Genomic DNA, 18784 nt, shown 5'->3' with positions numbered 1-18784 from the left:
GCTAGCGCCTTAGCTGCAGGTGTTAAAAGTGCTGTTAGTCGATTCCTCGTGGTCGGTTCTCCTAGATAGCGTGCTTTCCTAGCGGTTTCCAGAAAACTCGAAGTTGAGCGAACAAAATGGTCGGTTCTCCTAGATAGCGTGCTTTTCTAGCGGTTTCCAGAAAACTCGAAGTTGGTGCTGACATTCTCGGTTATCTGTGGCTGCTCGGTCGGTGAAAATGCAGCACGAGGTCAGCTGCCCTATAAGCAGACACATTATCATATTCATCTCAATATGATACAAGGTCAAGGGTGTGAAACCCTGTATTCAGCTGGCTGTCAATGAAATAGTTTGCCCGATTCACGGCGAAGTCCCCGAGATGAGGCCGAGGGAATGGAGAAAAGGAGTTGATGACCGATCAAATTTACTCAGCCGTAGATGCAATCAGTACTCTCGCGCTGTGATCATTCTTTGCCGACTATTTTGAAGGATAGTGGGCGTCGCAACTTGTCTGGGGGCTTAGGATTACGCCTTGGGCGTCTCAACACAAACTCCGCACATAATCTTCTAAACCAATAGCTTCAATTCCGCCAATTTGCCTAGTATCTCTTCTGGAGATAAAGAATATACATAAAAATTGCAATGTGATTTACTATATGTGTATTAGATTAGTTCTTTGAGACATTCATTGTATTGGTCACGAGGCTATATATGACTGATGGCTTTTTATTCCCTTCCCGCCAGCAACATCTCCATGGCATTTGAATATAGAGAAATCACGGCCAATACCAGCGACAGTGCTCTGGGTCTTTCAAAATATTCGCGCATAATTGTGCAGGCCGGTCGCTGGGATGTCAATAGTGAACCTGATGGCTTCTAAGCTTGGTACCGTCTTAATTTCTAGAAAAAAATACAACCAAATTTATAGAAAGCTAACAACACAGCTAATAAATCTAAAGTCTTTTCTTCCAAGAATTAGAAATAGGTATTAGGGATATCCTTTTCTTCTTAGAAGTGACGAGGGTCCCAAAATCCTAAATTAAACTTTTTGTAGCCGGCCTTCCATTTGGGTCTACAACCAGCGTCCTCCGTAAACACTTTATGGGTTTAATTTATCCATCAAACGCGAAGAAACTAGTCTTAACTAGATAGTCTCTACATGTTCCAGGGAGCAACCCTTTCCTGTAGCCTTGAAGCGAGGTGTCGGAACGGCTATGGGCGCATGCATTCCTGTAATCATGGTACCTCACCATGGATACTCGGTTGCGACTAGCAAATCAATTGGAGGAGACATATTTAGAGATTTAGAATACATTTTATGACCGAAATTCAGGAGAGCGCGCATTTGAATATGGCAACGCAAGTGGTGCGGTACATTGCATGGGAAGAGTCACTCGGGGCTTCTTCGAAATGAGTAATTCTCAAAATGGGATTATTCGTGGCACACGACAGGAAAAATGGGCTACAAAGAATGAAATGCAATTGGCTTGAACGAATGGACTGGAACTGGAGGGTATGTTCCATTCGAAGAGTGTAAGACCTACACTCGAGATCTAGACGAGCGTGTTGAGAGTGCACATTGTTTAGTAAAAGTATAAGACCCTCAAAGAACATACGCTTTGTTCCTTTACTCCCATTCAAATTATGACTGGCATTAAAGAGGTATGGCAATTGGCCGCTTCCGGCTCTCTTTGTTCAAGTATGGTCGAACAATGAACAATGACAAACGAGATTTGGAAGATTTAGAAGTCCATAATACTACATGGAAGTTCGAACCCAATTATTCTGTGAGAACCTAGCTGTTTAGCAAGACCATGTCGCCTAGAGACCCACGCCGACCTCCTTGGAAAGCAGCCAAGCCGTACTTTAAACATGACGCCCAAGATTTCAAAGATGCTCATAGACCGCACTGGACACCTAGTATGTATTGGCGCAATCGAAACCACTTCAACACTAATATGTTGGAGTACAATTACGTGATACAGTAGAAACGATATGGTTTGGTGACCAGGACACTCGCAATTATTATACAGCACGTAAAAACAGAAAGACTCTACCAGGTCTACCGCCAGGTCGCGATATAATACCATCACATCCATACAGCCCACAAGATGTAGCTGATGCCAAAGCAAACCGGGTACTATCACTGCGACGCGATGCAGCCGGGAACCAAATACCATCAATGCCAGCTGCTCCCCCATTACCTCCACCACGACCAAGGAATCATTATCCCTATGATTTCTGGCCTCGAGAGCCTTGGGATCCCGATCCCAGTGATGGAACGGAGGCCATGAAGCTTGAAGAAATTGGGAATAATCCCAACGTTTGGCTTCAAGCTCTGCCCCATCAGTGGCCGGTCCGAGATGAAGCAAATATGCGTGGAGCAAAATGGCTTGGAAATGGAGCCTATGGTTGTGCGGGACTATGGTGTCAAGTGAGCGCGACAAATACGATCGAACGAGTGAGTCAGTCTCTTCCTTGGATGCACTAAAATATACTGATTCATGTCTCGACAGAGATTTGTCATCAAGGAAGCAAAATTGAAGAGAGGCCACTGGCGCGATCCAATTCTGTGGCGGGATCAAGTACCGCGAGAAATACGAATTCATCAAGTTGTTGATGAGCACCGTGACAACACGACTGGCGGCCATAGAAATCTCGCTCAACATTATGGGTATCGATTGATGATGCGCCAACGTAGATACCGCATCTACCTTAACTACTATGAAGGCGGGGATCTCAGTGCGGCATTGCGCAATCTTCCCAGTCCGGAATTGGAAGACCGTTACACACGACCACAGAAAAGGCAACACCCTGCACCGGAAGAATGGAATTGGGACTTCGACTTTCTTTGTTACAGAAAGGATGACCTTTTACCCCAAGTATTACCTGAACGTCTGATATGTGAAATTGTAGACTCACTGGCTGCTGCGTGTCAGATCTTACACTTTGGCCAAGTTGACTCGGAGGTCGCACCTGAAGGGACGCACAGAGTCACACACTGCGATATCAAGCCTGATAACATATTCATACAACCTCCCGAGAAATACGGAGAGTTCCCAACATTCGTTCTTTCGGATTACGGCATAGGCTTCTTTGTTCACGAAAGGAGAGACGCGGATGGAATTGCACCTGGACTGCGGGCGCCTCCTGATAATCCCGACGAGTATGTATTTCAAGACAGCCAATTCGACGGGAGATACGCACCCGAAACTTTCGAAAAAGTCCAAAAAATAAATCCACGACCCCTGGGCGAAAGAACAGACGTCTGGCAGATAGGCGCAGTCTTTTTCTGGCTGCTGACGAACGGGTTGGGGGGCTCGGTTGACGGTCCAAAATGCGCTTATGGGAACTGGCTGGTTTACATCAGCGATGCATTTGATATAGGGAGAGTGGGCAAGGATGACGGTACTGACATTTTCTATGAGAAAAACTGTGCGACGCTGCTGAGATACTCGCCCGCGCTTCGCAACCTGTGCGCCAGGTGTTTGAACTGGAACCCAGATGATCGACCGAGTTTGGCCAAAATAAGACAGGAGATACGAGAGCATCTGGATGCGCATCCTGAGGTTCGAGATGATCGGGATATGGGTATCCTTGATGTGAGAAGAGACGATGTCTTCGCGATTGGGGCGCCTTTCCCAGCAAATGTGCCATAGAAGATTAGCAGAATTGTAAGATTTACCATTTGGATGCACATGTCAGGCAAGATGGGTATTGGAGAATCACTAGGCGATAATTTTGCAACACATAATGGGCTTAGGAATGGTGAAAAGATCTTTAGTGTTAGGCATAGCGTATAATTCAGTTTTATGTCATTGGGAGATATAATAGTCAAATTCACGTAGGGGAGATCAATGCCTCTTGATGGTGCGTAAGGGGCGAGGTATAGCATCTGAATGCTGTCTTCTATCCTTTACCGTGCTGCGAAATCCATAGCTTCAGTAAATCAAAATCATTGACATATGTAAATGGTTGCGAAATGTGAGGTGAATAATTTAAGTTATGAATCTTACTTATTTTCGACACAAGCATGGTATGGATCATTCCAATCCGTCTGCTGCTCGGCTTCGCAAGTGTTCGCTCGCATAAAAATTAGTCTTCAAAACGAGTCTCTCAATACCAGAGTGGAACAAAAAAAGATACCTTACGCAAGCCCGTTCTACTAGAATGATGTTTGCAACAAGGGACCGGACTTTGCGACCCTTCATAATTCTGAACGGTTTGTTCCCTCTACTAACACTTTAACATTACTGCTTTTGGAAGTACTGCCCAACTGCGAACACCTTTTCTCTCTCAACTACTAACGGCCTGATTCTTCTATCCGCTGCCACATCTGGACGAGATGCCAAGAAACTATCAATCATTGTTCTCATCTCCAGCAACGACGGGCGCTCATGCGGCTTCCACGTCAAACAACTCGCCGCCAGCTGTTGCAGCTCCGGCGAGTATCGATGAAAAGTCTGGAAGCATTCTCTTGGCTGGAAAGGATTCAAAGCACCGTCATGCGTGGGGCCTAGATCGCCATTTCTTCCAGCGAAGAAGTCGTAATCGAACTCCGTGTTGGGTACAAAGCGGCACGGACCTTGCCCGTTCCTGGTAAGGTTGGAAAGGAGGTAATACAGTATAGAACCGCTTTTCGATGTATTCTTAGTATTTAGGAAAAGATTGAGTGAGAATTGAGAGACTTACATTAGCCACACATCTGACTTTTCCGCGATAGGGACTGGACCGGGTCTTTCTGCATCGCCCATCATGAGGAATTGCAGTTCCTGCGACGAATCAGCGGAGTGAGCAAAAGCAAAACTATTTTACTTACGGGAGGTAGCCTCTCGAACCGGATTCTCATGACGTATTCATGGGGGTTTTCACTGGATAGGGGGTCCGTGTGTTCCATGGCTGTGAAGGCGTTGCCTAGATCTCCGATGACAAAGGTAGGAAACTGGTAGTCGTTAATGTGGTGTTTCTTGTACCAACTCATGGCAAAGGGCTTCACTAACCTCTGATTCATCTTCCCCAAATCTTGGTTCTTTCTCCGGTGGCAGAATGAAAATATTGTCCAGCTTTAGATCACAGTGGGTGATCGGCTTCCATTCGGGCTTCAGCACTTGTACACCGTTCTGGCTAGGCTGCCCGTAATGAAGGATCTGGCACCCTGTCACAATATCGCTAATTATCTTCCATATCAGCCTCTCGCTGATGATTTCGGGTAGCTCTCCGTTTTCTCGATAGCACAAGTGGGTGTCGTCCCATTCCCAACCCGAAGGAACAGGCTCGTCTGGACCCAATCTCTCAAGTCTACAAATTGTCGCTTTGCTGTGATCTCGAAGTGCTTGCTCGAGGTCTCCTCCTTCGTAATAGTTGAGGAAGACGCGGTAGCGGCGCTGTTCCATCATCAGTCGGTACCCGTAATGTTCAATGAGATTTTCATGATTGGTCCCGCTGCCTGCTTCGCGATTGCCATCGATTAATTGATGCATGTAGATTTCACGTGGCTTTTGGTCGCGCCATTGGACAGGATCACGCCAATAACGCGGCTGCGGTCGCGATTCTTTTACCACCATTCTCTGGTATGTGCGTCAGCTAGATCCACAAATTTGTATTAGGTGTCTTCATCAAGAATAGAAGATATTCTACAAAAACTCACTTGAATGATACTGTTCGTCTCGTCAACCTGGTACCACAGTTGAGTGAAACCGTGGCCTCCTGCTTCAAGAAACCGACCGTTTCTCCAATCCTTCTGATCTTGAGGAGGCCACATGAAAGGATGAGTAGACTGCCACAACGCCTGATGATCCATCCCTTTCGATATTGGGCGTGCCGAGATTCCCGCAGCGAGCGATGCATCGTCGGACGGTTCGGTATCCCAAGGCTTAGATGGCCAAAAGTCAAAAGGAAATGCGTTTCTGGGTCTTCCCTGAATTACCGGTGCTGGTGCCTGTATAGGCGCAATAGGTCCAAAACCAGGGGGTATCGGCGGCGGAGAAGGTATCACACCATGTAACAATGGTAAGCTCCCGTTTGTTTTTGCAGATTGCGCATCTTGTTCGCTCCATGGGTTTGCAGGAACTAGATCTGGTCTATACATTGGATATGTAAACTTCTTTCCAACCTTGCGTCGATACTCGGTTTGAATTTCGGGCACGCCGTGCCATAACGTTATAGCAGTCCATTTGATTTCACCTGTCGGGAGTAAGCTATGATCTTGTTGATTTGAAAATGACACTAACTTGGCGTCCATGCAGGACGATTGGTAGAACACCATCTTTCAAACGAGCGCTTGAGGTATGGTAATCCATCGGAGTAAGGTGGGCCCTTGACCATGGCGTTAACTCAAGTGTATTCTTTCTACTAGTCACTTGGGCAAGAGCATGTATTTGGAATTATGCGAAGATGAACGAAAGTAGTCTTGTGTACAGCGTTCGCAAAAGATATCATGCTATCAGACAAAGGGCAACAACACAATGCAGATAGTAGCTCCTTTCAAACTCCCCAAACCTGATGATATTGACAAAGAGCTCTTGGGATAGTAAACAAAGGAAGCCGGACGTCTCCAAGAAAGAAGCAAGAATACTTTCCAAGTGCGCAACGCATCTTCAAATTTTAGGATGAGGATTGCCTACTATGACATACTTATTGAAGATACGCACCGAAGCGTGACGTTATAAATTTCGACAGATGTATACAACAAACTTCAGCACTCTAGCGACTGTAATGTTAGCTTGAATACAGTAAAAGTCCTTGTCAGGTTTGGAGTCAACAGTAAGGTATGCGAGTTCTATGAAACGAAAAATAAAAACATCACTTCACATTCGACAAAACCCCTGAAGTACTTAAAGAACTTGAGAGCCACTATCTATGCCATGGCATGAGAATAACACCTGCTTAAAGCAGATCCCGCTGTAAAATCATAATTTGAAATTTGTTCGCACAAGCTTCTCGCTCAAAGTCCACAACTTTTCGGCAAATTTTACATTAGTGGCAAACGGCATTGCGTCGCACATTTGGCAGTCGTGGAGCAAGATACCTTTTGGATCTGGTTGAAGTTAGCATCTAGCGCCTCTTTAAAACACGTCAAGACTCTACGCACCGTCCAAAGCTGGATCCAGCGCTGCGACCAATACGGTTGCAGCACCTTGATCATGGTTCTTCCAAAAAGCACTTGTCTTTCCAATTGCATCTATGGCCTTTTGATCCAGATTGCGACCGAGGCCAGTCCATATTGCTGCAAATCTCAATACGAGGTTCGGATATTTCATGGCCAGAACACTTACATCCGGGGTGAACAGCATAACTTCTAACTCCCTTGCTCCCAAGCTTCTCATTTATACCCACAGAGAACAAAATGTTTGCAGTTTTCGCCTGCCCATATGCTATCATACCATTGTATTTGGTGGATCCAACAGCCTGGGCAAATATGGAAGGCAGTGGCGGGTGTCGCTCCTCTTCTGGCACCTCATCGTTGCTTTTCTCTAGATTGTAGTCTGAGAAGCGTACAGGACTCAGACGGTGGCCAAGTGATGTGAGATTGACAACGCGTGTTGCTCCTAGAGTAGACGATGCAGCGGACTTCAGCAGCTGGGGCAAGAGAAGGTTGGTGAGCAGAAAGTGGCCAATATGGCAGATAGCAAACTGGCCTTCGATGCCTTCCTTGGAGGTCTCGCGGTTCTGGGTCATCAAGGCCGCGTTATTGATCATGAGGTCCAAACGATCCGTCAACTGTGAGATGCTTGTCGCAGCTGTTCTCACGGAGTCTTGGGACATCAAGTCTAGGATCACGATCTTGGTCACGACTTCAGGGTAGGCATCTTGAATCGTCTTGCGTACTTCCTCGAGCTTAGATTCGGTGCGCGAGGCGAGTATCAAGAGGGCGGGTGCTTGAGAAGCAATGGCAAGGGCGATTGCAGAACCAATACTTTCGGGAGATACGCCGGTAATGAGCACTATGTATGATTCAGTCAAAGCTTCGAATGCACTGTTAGGGAAAAGTACCATTCTTTCCACGAATCTTGTCAGCAAACGCTTTTGCAACCTCCAACCCTCCAGTTTCTTGATTCCATTCCGGATGTGTCAAAGTCGCCATAATGATTATCGCTTAAGTGCTAGAGCTACTGGATAACTATTGGCACTTTAGAAGATACAATATCGACAGTATGTTTCTCTGCTGACACCTGGTCTGTAAGTATGAAGTCAGCACTGTCCCGCACCTTTCCTACGCAACCAAGCTTCCCTAGCGAAAACTCCTTCGCCCTTATCACTTCACTTACAGTCTCGCCTACAACAGCTTAGTTTATTTCGCTCTAATGCGAAAACACGAATCAAACGGAATTAGGCCAACTGCAGAATGAATGATGCTTGCGGGGTAAGTAAGACTGCGGGGAACCAGTGAAGATGTGGGGCGCGGGCATGCTGTGATCTCCAACCACCGCAATCACCCCTGTCTATATTCTTATCCACACTTTCATTAGCGTGACCAAACCCTTTTTTAGGCTTTTTGCCACGGAATCAATATGCCGTGAGCGAACCTGCAGTACACATATGCGCACTAAGATCATCGGATGCATATCGCCTGGATGGAGGCAACAACTTGACGCGTGGGCTGATAGCCATTCAGGAGATGGAGGGTAACGTTTGCCCCACGCTGCCGAGGCTCAGAAAAATGGCCTGGAATTTTGTCTTTCTTGCATTCGTGTACTTTCTGTTGATTAATCTACGTGTTGTGTAACTCTTGCATCGTGGGTGTGAGATTTTCCCGTCATTACGTATGCCGCTTCGTGCAAAGATAGACGAAACCAAACTACCCGAGATGTCTTCCCTAGAGATAAATGGCAATGACGCAGCTCCAAGGACAGGCATAAAGGTCATAATCATTGGCGCAGGTAAGTTGCTAGGACAAACTCGCAGCAACGCCGCTTTCTAATGAAGTCGATCAGGGTTCGGTGGTCTCTCCACGGCAATCGAATGCATTCGACATGGTCACACACCCGTTATCTACGAATCCTTTCCGGAGCTCAAGATACTCGGCGACATAATCACATCTGGGCCTAACGCTGGCCGTATCTTCGCACGCTGGAGCGGCGGTCGCATTGCGCGTGAGATGCGCAAGGTATCCATCGACTTGACAAATTATGGCTTCAACATCCACAAGTGGGATACTGGGGAAATAGTACTCAACCAAAAGACCCCGCCGCGCGACGAGACAGCACCCAACTTCAACGGGCATAGGGGCGAGCTGCACGAGATTGTCTTTGACTACGCCCGGGAAATTGGTGTCGAAATCAATCTGGGCCATAGAGTCGAGCAGTACTGGGAGAACGACAACGAAGCAGGTATTGTTCTTGAGGACGGTACCAAGGTGACTGGTGACGTCGTAGTCGCAAGCGATGGCGTGAGAAGCAAAGCCAGAACACTGGTGCTTGGATATGAAGACAGGCCAAAAAGCAGCGGATATGCAGTTTGGAGAGCGTGGTTCCCCAACAAAGACATGATTGCCGATCCGGAAACAAAGCATTTCTGCGACAATGGTGATACATTCAACGGCTGGATCGGTACGTCGTCCCTCCCCCAATCAGTCTATGCACAAAATCTTTTGCGTCATCTAATCCAAGACCAGGCCCAGACGTTCACTTCCTGTTCAGCACCATAAAAAACGGCAGTGACTGTTGCTGGGTCCTCACGCACCGCGACTCCCACGACATAGACGAGTCGTGGTCATTCCCTGGCTACCTCAACGACGTGCGCACCGTCCTCGAAGGCTGGGACCCCATGTGCTGGAAAATCGTTTCAAAGACACCAGAAGAGAAACTGGTGGATTGGAAGCTCGTGTACCGAGACCCCTTGCCCAACTGGGTCTCTGGCTATGGCTCTGCGCCAGGACATGGTCGCATCTGTCTCTTAGGAGACGCCGCGCATCCGTTCTTACCGACGAGTGCACAAGGCGCGACGCAAGCGTTGGAAGACGCTGTTACGATTGCAGTACTCCTGAGGAAAGCGGGCAAAGAAAATGTGAAGGCTGCGCTAAGAGCGTACCAAGATGTGCGATATGAGCGTGTGAAGGCGGTGCAGAAAACGGGAGAGACAACGAGAGATAGGTGGCATAAAACGGATTGGGAAGAGGTGAAGAAAGATCCGACGCTTATCCAGTTTCCGAGGGAAGACTGGATATTCCTGCATGATGCGCAGAAGCATGCGGAAGAGGTGGGGGATGAAGCGATCAAGAAGGCTGGATCTGTTGGAGTGTAGAGTAGATACGAGTTTATGAAGACATCTCTCTGATGTTCGTTCACATTTGACATCTTGTTGTGCGGTACGCATCGTATTCCAGGTGTAATGTAGCGTGTAACTAAGCATACCACCATTCAACCAAGGGATTTGATTTACACAACACTCATGACCCTTCCGAGGCATTCTTTTAATATTCAAAGGTAGGATCGCGCAACTACACAGTCCAAAGCCCAGTCTTGCAACCTCTTTTTCCACAAACTTCAAAATGCATCTCAGCCACTCTTATCAACACCCATAAACTCCTGTTGTACCACTTCATCCTTCTCGCTGTCGTGTCGCTCGCCTTTCTCACTTGCACCAGGTATATAATGACCAGTGCAGACATATTTTCTAAACTTGCGAGCAGGTAGTCTAGCTTCAAACATCTCATCAATCTCCTCCAGTGTACGATTCTTGATCTCAGGAAGGTAGAAGTAAACCTGGGTGATGTCAGCGATATGTCTCATGATACATGGAGAAAGTACTGCGCGTTGGTAATGACATACCCATACGACGGTGATGAAGCAAGAAGGTCCCCAGATCCAGCCTGTCAGAGGTGTCAGCATCAATCTCAGCAAAAGGCAAATATTCCAGAGTTTTGAAATGCATGAAGAGGTTGACATACCGTATTCTGGGCCCCAGTTAAGAGAGTCAGGGTTGATAAAGTAAGGGGCCGTGAAGGTGCAAAGCCAAGCACCCGCAAACCCAACTGCAGATGCGATACCAAATGTATACGAACGCAAGCGCTGTGATGGAACTTCTCCACCAGTGAGCCAAGCATAAGCTGCTATCATGCCATTGTAACCAATAATGTAGATCACTGATAATCCGACAATGGCCTTGGCAGTGTCAGCGCCGAGTGCAAGTCCTGACGTCGAGGGACACATACCTTTCCGGTACCAGTTGTACCAGGGTTGACGTGGTATACAGCGGCGATGATGAGCTGAGTGACGCCACAGATTGAAAGCCCAGTCATGAGGAAGACGCGGCGCCGTCCGATCTTGGAGATCACGCAGCTATTGACTGTGATTGCGAAGACGCCAACAGCAGTCAAGATGCATGTGTTCATGAACGGGCTACCGACTTTTGCAATCTATGTCGAAGTCAGTTCAGTGCTCATGCAAAGTGAATGGCTGCTTTTTTTACCTGGAAGAAGTACGTTCCATATGCAATTATGAACATGGCACCAGAAGCAGCTTGAGTCGTTACCGCTCCAATAGCCAGCAAAGTACGTCGGCGATCGACCGGGTCTCTCCAGATATCCATGAAATTTGCACTGGCCTTGACAGCTTTCTCCGCATCGATGGCTGCCTGAATCTCCGCAACCTCTTCTGGTACGCTTTCTGGATGCGGGCGCATCCAAAGCAAGGCTTTTTTCGCCGCTTGTTGTTTTTCGACCAGGATTAGCCATCGCGGGGACTCTGGAATGAAGAAAAGTCCGATGGACATGAGAAACGGGACGATGAAGATGGTGCCTAGTGGGATGATGTACGCGTTGCGGCCATCCATGTCGTGTGTCGCGTTATCAATCACAGTGCCGATGAGGGATCCTATAGATGTCCAGATTTGGAAGACAGAGATCATGAGACCACGATAGCGCGCTGGTGCAGATTCCTTGCCAGATAGTAAGTGTGATGCCAATGGCAAGTGGATTTGATATTCATATGCTTACCTGGATGTACAGCTGCGAGAATGTCATGTACCAGCCATTCGCAATACCAATCAACAGCCTACCGATATAAAGCCCCGCAATGTTCGTAGTGGTCATCATGACGATGTTACTGACACAGCATAGGGCGCTAGCTAGCCATAGACATTGTCGTCTTCCGAGCTTCGTTGCCAGCACTCCTGCACATGACGAGCTTAGGAACGCGCCCAAGGTCATCAAAGAGGAGATGAGCTGTTGGCGACTAGTCGAGATGTTGTAGCCGGTTGGGCTTGTAGGATCAGGATGTCCGAAGACTTCGAGAAAGCCCCTCATGGCTTGAAGTCCACCGATGGCGCCAAAATCAATGCCATACTGGAATGGCGACATCGAGACCAGTGTGCATGCTGAAAGGCATTTCCAATTGGAGAGTAGGCCACTAGTAAGGTCGGGCATGTTGGTTGCTGTTTGATGGATGGCTTTCACGAAGATGTGAAAGGCGTGGGGGTCCCAGGAACAGACAAATGTAATTTTCGTCCTGCCAAAGGTTCCGAGTCAAAGGGAAATGAGCTGTCAGCTGGATTCCCTCTCTCGAGATATCATCGCTCTTTGTGAGCATAGCCGAGCGTTCGTTTCTCCAAATTCACATGCAGATCTTTACCCTTCTCTCTAATCCTGGTGCAATATCTGCCGATAGTGGCTTGTAAAGCTCAGCTCATTGTGACACAACCCTCAGAGTGAATCAAGTATCGGATTGTGGAGGAGATTTAGCCACTCGGGACGGCCTAGGTCACTGAGTTGATTGCATGTTTGGTCTTCTCTTCTCCTCTATTCTGAAGTATGATTAACCCGGAAATGCGCGTCTTTAGAGGCAGAAAAGTGCAGTTCATGATTTCCCAAACTCTGAGACAACCACCTGAAACGAGTTTTGTAGGAGTATTGCAGAAGGGGTTCCCATCCGCGCTCATCTACATGACGGAATTCCAGGATTTCCCCAACTTAGAACTGGTGGAGGGACCCACTATAATTGTAGCAAGAGGTCTTCCGTCAAAACAACCAATGCCATCAAAATAACAGGACATGAAATTCCTGTGGGCGGAATGATAATGCCGTGAAACTCTCACTGCAGAAGCTGAGTCAGTGATGTGCGCGTGCCAGCAATCGCGAGGAAGCGGGTGATGAATCCTTAGTAAATGATTGGTTTGGCCACTGCGGGGAAGTGGCAGGGCTTGAATACGTACCATTGCATTCTGCATGCGACAAATGCTGACGAGGATGAATGCAAAGGCGAAAACAAGGTCGACCTTGCGGCTTCATGTACAGAGATGTGGGGCCCGCTAACGGGCGCTTTTACCCGTTCTGGGGGCGGGTTATATGCGCAGGCATCCATGGACACGTTACTCTGCTTGCAGGGATGTCTGGATATAGTCAAAAAGTTTTTCTTTTGTTTTAGACTCGGATTCATGATCCGGCTTGATGTATGTTTCTGTGTTCTTGCGGTAATCAGAAATAATGGAGTACAAAGTAGGAAGTGTGACGTCGCATGTCACTATCCATGAGTACCCATCTGGAAGAAGAAGAAATGCAAGTTCCGCTGCAGCTACTCCAATGGCATCGAGCAAAACAATGACCTCTAGTTCAAGAGTCATCAATGGCCCCACATTCTATCGAAGTGAGGGCGTTCTGGCAACACCTCTTGATCCAATCCTGCCCGTAAAAGCCATCCTCATTGTCATACACCACGGCCGCGTCATGGCGGTCGACGTCCCAGCGGATGACGATCCAGTCATAGTTAGACATATCGCAATCAGATCTTAGATCCTTAACCCCCATCTTTAGGACTTCGTCCGGAACCTGGGCGAAAGACAGACTGCTTGCCACAAGCAAACTCTTATGATGAAGAAATAACCAGCTTAGTTCGAAGTAACTCACGTCTGACTTTGCCAGAGCGGAGAAGAATGCGTAGAGAGTATTCGGGTAGTGAAAGTTGGTGTGCCCGAGGACAAGACGACGGAGAGAACAGGAGTGAGCAGCAACGATGCGGTCCAGGGTTGGCGCCACTTTGCTTGTAGCGAGCCCGTCAAGGTCGAGCGTGTGTAGCTTGAACGGTGGTTTCCTCTCACCAAGTTGTTTAAGCAAAGGTGCCCAATACTCGGTGGGAATACGGTATTGACTGAGAGCTTTTGGACCTGAGCGGATTCGCAAGACTTTGAGTTTGATAGTCCTCTTGGTGACTTCTACGAGGCTTGATAGGCAGTTATTAGGGCCACGAGTGGACATTTCCAACTGCAAGTCTATAGTCGTTAAGTTGTAGGCAGATGGCTGAAGTGCCAGTTCACACAGTGTCATCTCGGCCGATGCTAATAATGATTGCCATTCTGTATTTGCAAAGCCAAGGACACGGAGTTCCTGGAGATGCGGCACCATGATCAGCCCACGCCGGACCATTTCGGAGACGAGATGAGATAAGGAGGGTGCATCGATAACATGACCATGATCTTGTATTCCACTAGAATCCCGACGAAACGCGACGTTTCGCGATGGACCAATATCCGAAGACCGGGGTTCCGGTATCAAGTATTCGTCATCCATTCCACTGAGACCTTTGGGCGCCCTAATAGTAAGTCTGGAGAGTCTCGGTGCCCCTAGCAGGATGGAGTCGATGATGATAAGAAATTTCTCCACCTCGATCAATCTAGTTATACAAGGAAGCCTGTATACCGGGGGTTTTTCCGAGACTCGGTCCAATCGACAGTGAAGCTCCGGGCGTATCTCGATCGTGTGCACGTACTTGACAAAGCGAGAAAGGCTAAGTTTTCTGAGGCGCTCGTTGCTGGGATTGGTAACTTGACAGAGGTGGTATCTGAAGTGAGCTTCAGCCTATACAAAACTGTCAGTAGGTGCTCCTGTTGAGCTGGATTCCATTGTAATTACAAAGACGTGGTCTATGTGTTGCGTAATACGTCTGCTGCCTAATCCCCGAAGCATGCGCAGTTGTGGCCTTGTTAAGAACTCAGCAATCATACCGAGTATTTCGCCAGGCAGTTCCTCGAGCTTGCGGCCGTGTACGATGTCATTCTTTCTTTCCTCGGGAGCGCATACAAGCATCACCATTTCCGAAGCCATGCCGCGGCCAAGCGAGTCGTGGTGCCGCTGTGACTCACTTGCAAATTGCAGATGTGCGAGCATCAGCGATTCATATTTTCACAGTGTGCGCATCGCGAGCCACGTACTTTGAGGGGTAAAGTGTGACCATGGTTCTGACTTAAGACGTGACACTGAGAAGAGCTACTAGTGGACCAGAACGGAACTTATCATTGGCTATTCCAGGGGAAGCTTCTACAAACTTTGATGAAAAAATTCCGCTATAGCTTACTTGAGGCCACTTTGCGTTCCAGCGACCGTTGTACGTTGATTCGATATCGGCGCTAAAGTGCAAACTCTATTGCTGTCGTCGCTGGTGCGCCCCTTGATCGAACATATGTAGTGCAAATTTTGATGACTGCTAATTATGTAAGTACCAGGTGCATGAAGCATTCATGGAAACGCAATGATCAAAACGGGTAGCCAAGTCTAGCGTATTATGAGCAGCGCCACGTTGTCGCGTCGCGCTTCTACTTATCCAATAGGAGCCAGCTAACCGACCATCTTGAACACGACCCCTATTGGCCATGGCATATATACCCTAGATACGTGTATGAGCCAATGAAGAATATCTGGAGGATTCTTGCCTTCGGGTACACCTACACGACATGCACCCCCTCGACAAAAAAAATGGCAGTGGTCTGTGCTTTTTCTATCCATCACAACGCCATAACAGAGCAAAAAGTCTATATTTTAGAAATCTTTTAAGTGTTCTATTACTCTAAGTACTACAAAGATTCTATATATTAAAAAAAATTATAGAATTCTAATGTTGTGCTGTGTTATAGTAGTAGGTTACGGTATAGACTCCTGCTACTTAATTTGTTGAGGGGGTGCTGTAACGGCGCAGGTAAGGCAGGTCGGATCTGTTTCGGTCGTAGGATCACTCAGAGGCATATGGGAGTGCGTGGGATCACAAAGAGCCTAGATTCAACAAGCCACCTATAGGCCTTGTACGAAAGGATATCAAAAGTCTACAGAGCTAGCTACAGGGAGTGTCTCAATATATACCTATCCTAGTCGGGTCCGAATTCGGATCCGACCTCGGGCGAATGGCTGATGAAGGGCGGCAGGTACTTCCTCCGATCCGGCTCTGGGATTGGCTCAATACTTGGCGAAGTTGTAACATCGTTACAGGTGCATGCACAACAAGTTTCAAACTTTACCCGGTGTCCATGCCCCACCTTCGTGATGTGGGGTTGCCCACCTTGTGCCAGCAAGTCGCCGAAAGCAGCCACACTAAGAATGTGTTTAGTCTGATGTGACCGCAGTAGGTCTGCAAGCCGGTATTGAAATGATGGGTTGTCGAGTACTTTGCCAAATCTTTGCTTTGCGATGAACGGCAACCCAAGGATTTGAGCAACTTCGTCTGTACGCCCTGACAAAAGGATCGCACTCCACTTGGCAACATGGCGATCGAACAACTTTTCGAGGTGCTGCCAGTTCACTATCTTCAATATGGCATATCGAAGTTTGGTGTTGGTAATCTCGCCCTCGCGGTCTTAGCGACGGCCGCGCTCGGTGTCCTCGCAGACTATGCCTGGATGCTGTATATGAGATCGAAGATGGTAAGACCATTGTATTGGAGTGTATGACGACTCTTGCTGATGTGGAAAAGCCTCCTGGGCCCTTTCCGTACCCTATTGTTGGAAACACCTTTCAGTTGCCTGACAACAAGCCGTGGATTTACTTTGAGGAACTGTCGAAGAAATTCAACTCTCCGCTGATAACATACTGGATTGGGCGAAACCCCACCGTATGGATCAACGATGCGTGGGCAGCGAACGAGCTGCTTGAGAAAAGAGCCGGAATATACTGCTCGCGGCCACGCATGTTGGTCTTCGCGGAACTGGGCTCTGGCCAGAACAACCTCGTTAACCTGATCACTACAACTCCGGCTCAACGCGAGCGGTTTCGAACTTTGCGCAAGCTGACACATCAAGGCGTCGGTATCCAGCAGGTGAAGAAATACCGCGGCTTCCAGAACGACGAAAGCAAGGTTGTTGCTCTTGACCTGCTTCGTGCGCCTGAGCAATACGTCGCGCACTTTGAGAGATACGCAACCAGCGTGGTGTCCATTATTGGTTTTGGAAGACGCGTTGCAAGTTCAGATGACCCCATCATCACCGAAGTCGTTGCATTGATGCATCGTGCGGCTGATCTCAATGTACCTGGCAAGACGTTTCCAATGTTGATGGAGACATTCCCCGCACTAGCCCGCGTGCCGACCGAATATGCGCCTTGGAAACACGGAATGGGGTCCAAGAAAAAGTCGCATCGCGGCCACGATTTCTTCTATTCGCTCGCAAGTGAAGCTAATGAAAAGCCCGGGCATGATGATTGCTATGCCAAGATGCTGTTCAGAGAACAAGAAAAATATGGACTGAGGAAAGAAGAAATATCCTCGTTGGCTGGAAATCTGTTTGGTGCTGGATCTGATACTTCGAGCAGCACACTCATCACAGCTGTGCTTGCGATGCGCGCATTTCCAGAAACTCTCAATGCGGCCTGGGAAGAGTTGGATCGTGTTGTCGGACCCGATCGAAGCCCTTCGTTCGAAGACGACGCAAACCTACCTTATATTCGTGCCTTTGTCAAGGAGGTGTTTCGTTGGCGTTCAGTAGCCATCATCGGTGGCCAGCCTCATGCCCCAGTCCAAGACGACTACTACAATGGCTACCTCATCCCACAGTCGACATGGGTGCAAGGCAACGTATGGGCGATACACCACAACGAACGCGAATTCCCAGATCCCGATCGTTTTAACCCAAATCGATTCCTGAAAGACCATCCCGAGTCGCGGCCTTTCCCCGGAGAGCGTGGCTATATGACTTTTGGCTGGGGACGACGAGTATGTTCGGGTCAGGCACTTGCGGAGCAAGGGACATGGTTGACAGTCGCACGACTGATTTGGGGCTTCAAGATCGAGCCAGCGCTGGACGAGCATGGGAAGCCCATTCCTGTTGACATTTTCAACTATACGTGAGTCTTCCTTGTCGTTTTGCCATAGGAGAAAGCTGACAGATTTCTAGCAACGGTTTGAATATGCGCCCGCAGGTCTTCAAAGTAAGCATCAAGCCACGAAGCGAAAGGATCCGTCAAGCCATCGTACGCGAAGGCGAGCAAGCGCTGGCCGACCTTGGGCCGTATGAAGGTGAGACAAAGTACCGCATGAGTACTTTTTACAGGAAGTGAGGGCCTGGTAATGATTATTCACTACTCACTGCCTGTATCAAACAGAACAGAGATAGAAAAAGCGCAGCCCGTGTTGCAAGCATATATTGGTCTCGACTCGCGTCTTCTATGTTCTGATATAGTCGTGTGGCAGCGAAATGTGCCTTCATGACAATGAGAACCCGGCGTATTCCGCCAGCTGCTGACCACCAGAATGACAGTCTACAGCGAGAGACCACTCGTACTTCCAGGTGCATAGATACTTCGTCATCCGAACCAGTGCCGCGGTGTAGAAACGGCATGCATCGGCCAAATGAAAAGCAGCATACCGAGCGTATAAGTGTTTTACGGTCCGAACAAGGAACCGCCATGGTTCCTGGAAAACTCGCCTTCGCGGATATGAATCCGCGACAGCGGATGGCGAAACGTGAGCCATGGCAGGACAAAGACTCGCTGGAGTGTAGGTGCGGTGGCCGCGTTTCGCATGCCGATGCGCTGACTTGAATCATCAGTCAGCCAGTAGTATGTCGCATTGCGAGGTTTCCCCTGAAAGAGGTTGGTCATTGTCGTATGATGCTG

The 18784-nt window shown here is 48.2% G+C and overlaps 7 protein-coding genes across 7 annotated transcripts; 3 read left to right on the top strand and 4 right to left on the bottom strand.

The window, feature by feature from the left end:
• Positions 1-1793: 1793 nt before the first annotated feature.
• SETTUDRAFT_37020 (uncharacterized protein) lies at positions 1794-3638 on the top strand (the record flags this gene model as incomplete). Its single annotated transcript, XM_008023706.1, has 3 exons — positions 1794-1899; positions 1965-2440; positions 2496-3638. The coding sequence occupies 3 exons, from the start codon at positions 1794-1796 to the stop codon at positions 3636-3638; spliced, it is 1725 nt and encodes a 574-aa protein (XP_008021897.1).
• A 591-nt stretch (positions 3639-4229) lies between these two features.
• Positions 4230-6303, bottom strand: SETTUDRAFT_25648 (uncharacterized protein; the record flags this gene model as incomplete). The annotated part of the gene is made up of 6 exons (XM_008023653.1): positions 4230-4614; positions 4672-4751; positions 4799-4921; positions 4980-5546; positions 5627-6162; positions 6210-6303. The coding sequence occupies 6 exons, from the start codon at positions 6301-6303 to the stop codon at positions 4230-4232; spliced, it is 1785 nt and encodes a 594-aa protein (XP_008021844.1).
• A 584-nt stretch (positions 6304-6887) lies between these two features.
• Positions 6888-8255, bottom strand: SETTUDRAFT_146150 (uncharacterized protein; the record flags this gene model as incomplete). The annotated part of the gene is made up of 5 exons (XM_008024047.1): positions 8247-8255; positions 7972-8155; positions 7254-7922; positions 7070-7204; positions 6888-7015 (listed from the first exon to the last, which is right to left on the bottom strand). The coding sequence occupies exons 2-5, from the start codon at positions 8060-8062 to the stop codon at positions 6888-6890; spliced, it is 1023 nt and encodes a 340-aa protein (XP_008022238.1). The 5' UTR covers positions 8063-8155; positions 8247-8255.
• A 530-nt stretch (positions 8256-8785) lies between these two features.
• SETTUDRAFT_25646 (uncharacterized protein) lies at positions 8786-10221 on the top strand (the record flags this gene model as incomplete). Its single annotated transcript, XM_008023652.1, has 3 exons — positions 8786-8858; positions 8913-9527; positions 9593-10221. 3 exons carry the CDS (start codon positions 8786-8788, stop codon positions 10219-10221), a joined length of 1317 nt encoding a protein of 438 aa, XP_008021843.1.
• Positions 10222-10475: 254 nt separating this feature from the next.
• Positions 10476-12343, bottom strand: SETTUDRAFT_103040 (uncharacterized protein; the record flags this gene model as incomplete). The annotated part of the gene is made up of 6 exons (XM_008024046.1): positions 10476-10682; positions 10749-10789; positions 10868-11081; positions 11132-11335; positions 11389-11856; positions 11915-12343. The coding sequence occupies 6 exons, from the start codon at positions 12341-12343 to the stop codon at positions 10476-10478; spliced, it is 1563 nt and encodes a 520-aa protein (XP_008022237.1).
• A 1182-nt stretch (positions 12344-13525) lies between these two features.
• On the bottom strand, positions 13526-14479 carry SETTUDRAFT_102306 (uncharacterized protein; the record flags this gene model as incomplete). The annotated part of the gene is made up of 1 exon (XM_008024045.1): positions 13526-14479. One exon carries the CDS (start codon positions 14477-14479, stop codon positions 13526-13528), a length of 954 nt encoding a protein of 317 aa, XP_008022236.1.
• Positions 14480-16622: 2143 nt separating this feature from the next.
• On the top strand, positions 16623-18226 carry SETTUDRAFT_103609 (uncharacterized protein; the record flags this gene model as incomplete). Its single annotated transcript, XM_008024044.1, has 2 exons — positions 16623-18013; positions 18064-18226. The coding sequence occupies 2 exons, from the start codon at positions 16623-16625 to the stop codon at positions 18224-18226; spliced, it is 1554 nt and encodes a 517-aa protein (XP_008022235.1).
• Positions 18227-18784: the final 558 nt, after the last annotated feature.

The sequence above is a fragment of the Exserohilum turcica genome, assembly GCF_000359705.1.
Source record: "Exserohilum turcica Et28A unplaced genomic scaffold SETTUscaffold_11, whole genome shotgun sequence".
Lineage (NCBI taxonomy): Eukaryota > Fungi > Ascomycota > Dothideomycetes > Pleosporales > Pleosporaceae > Exserohilum > Exserohilum turcicum.
This window is presented reverse-complemented; position numbering and strand designations above follow the sequence as displayed.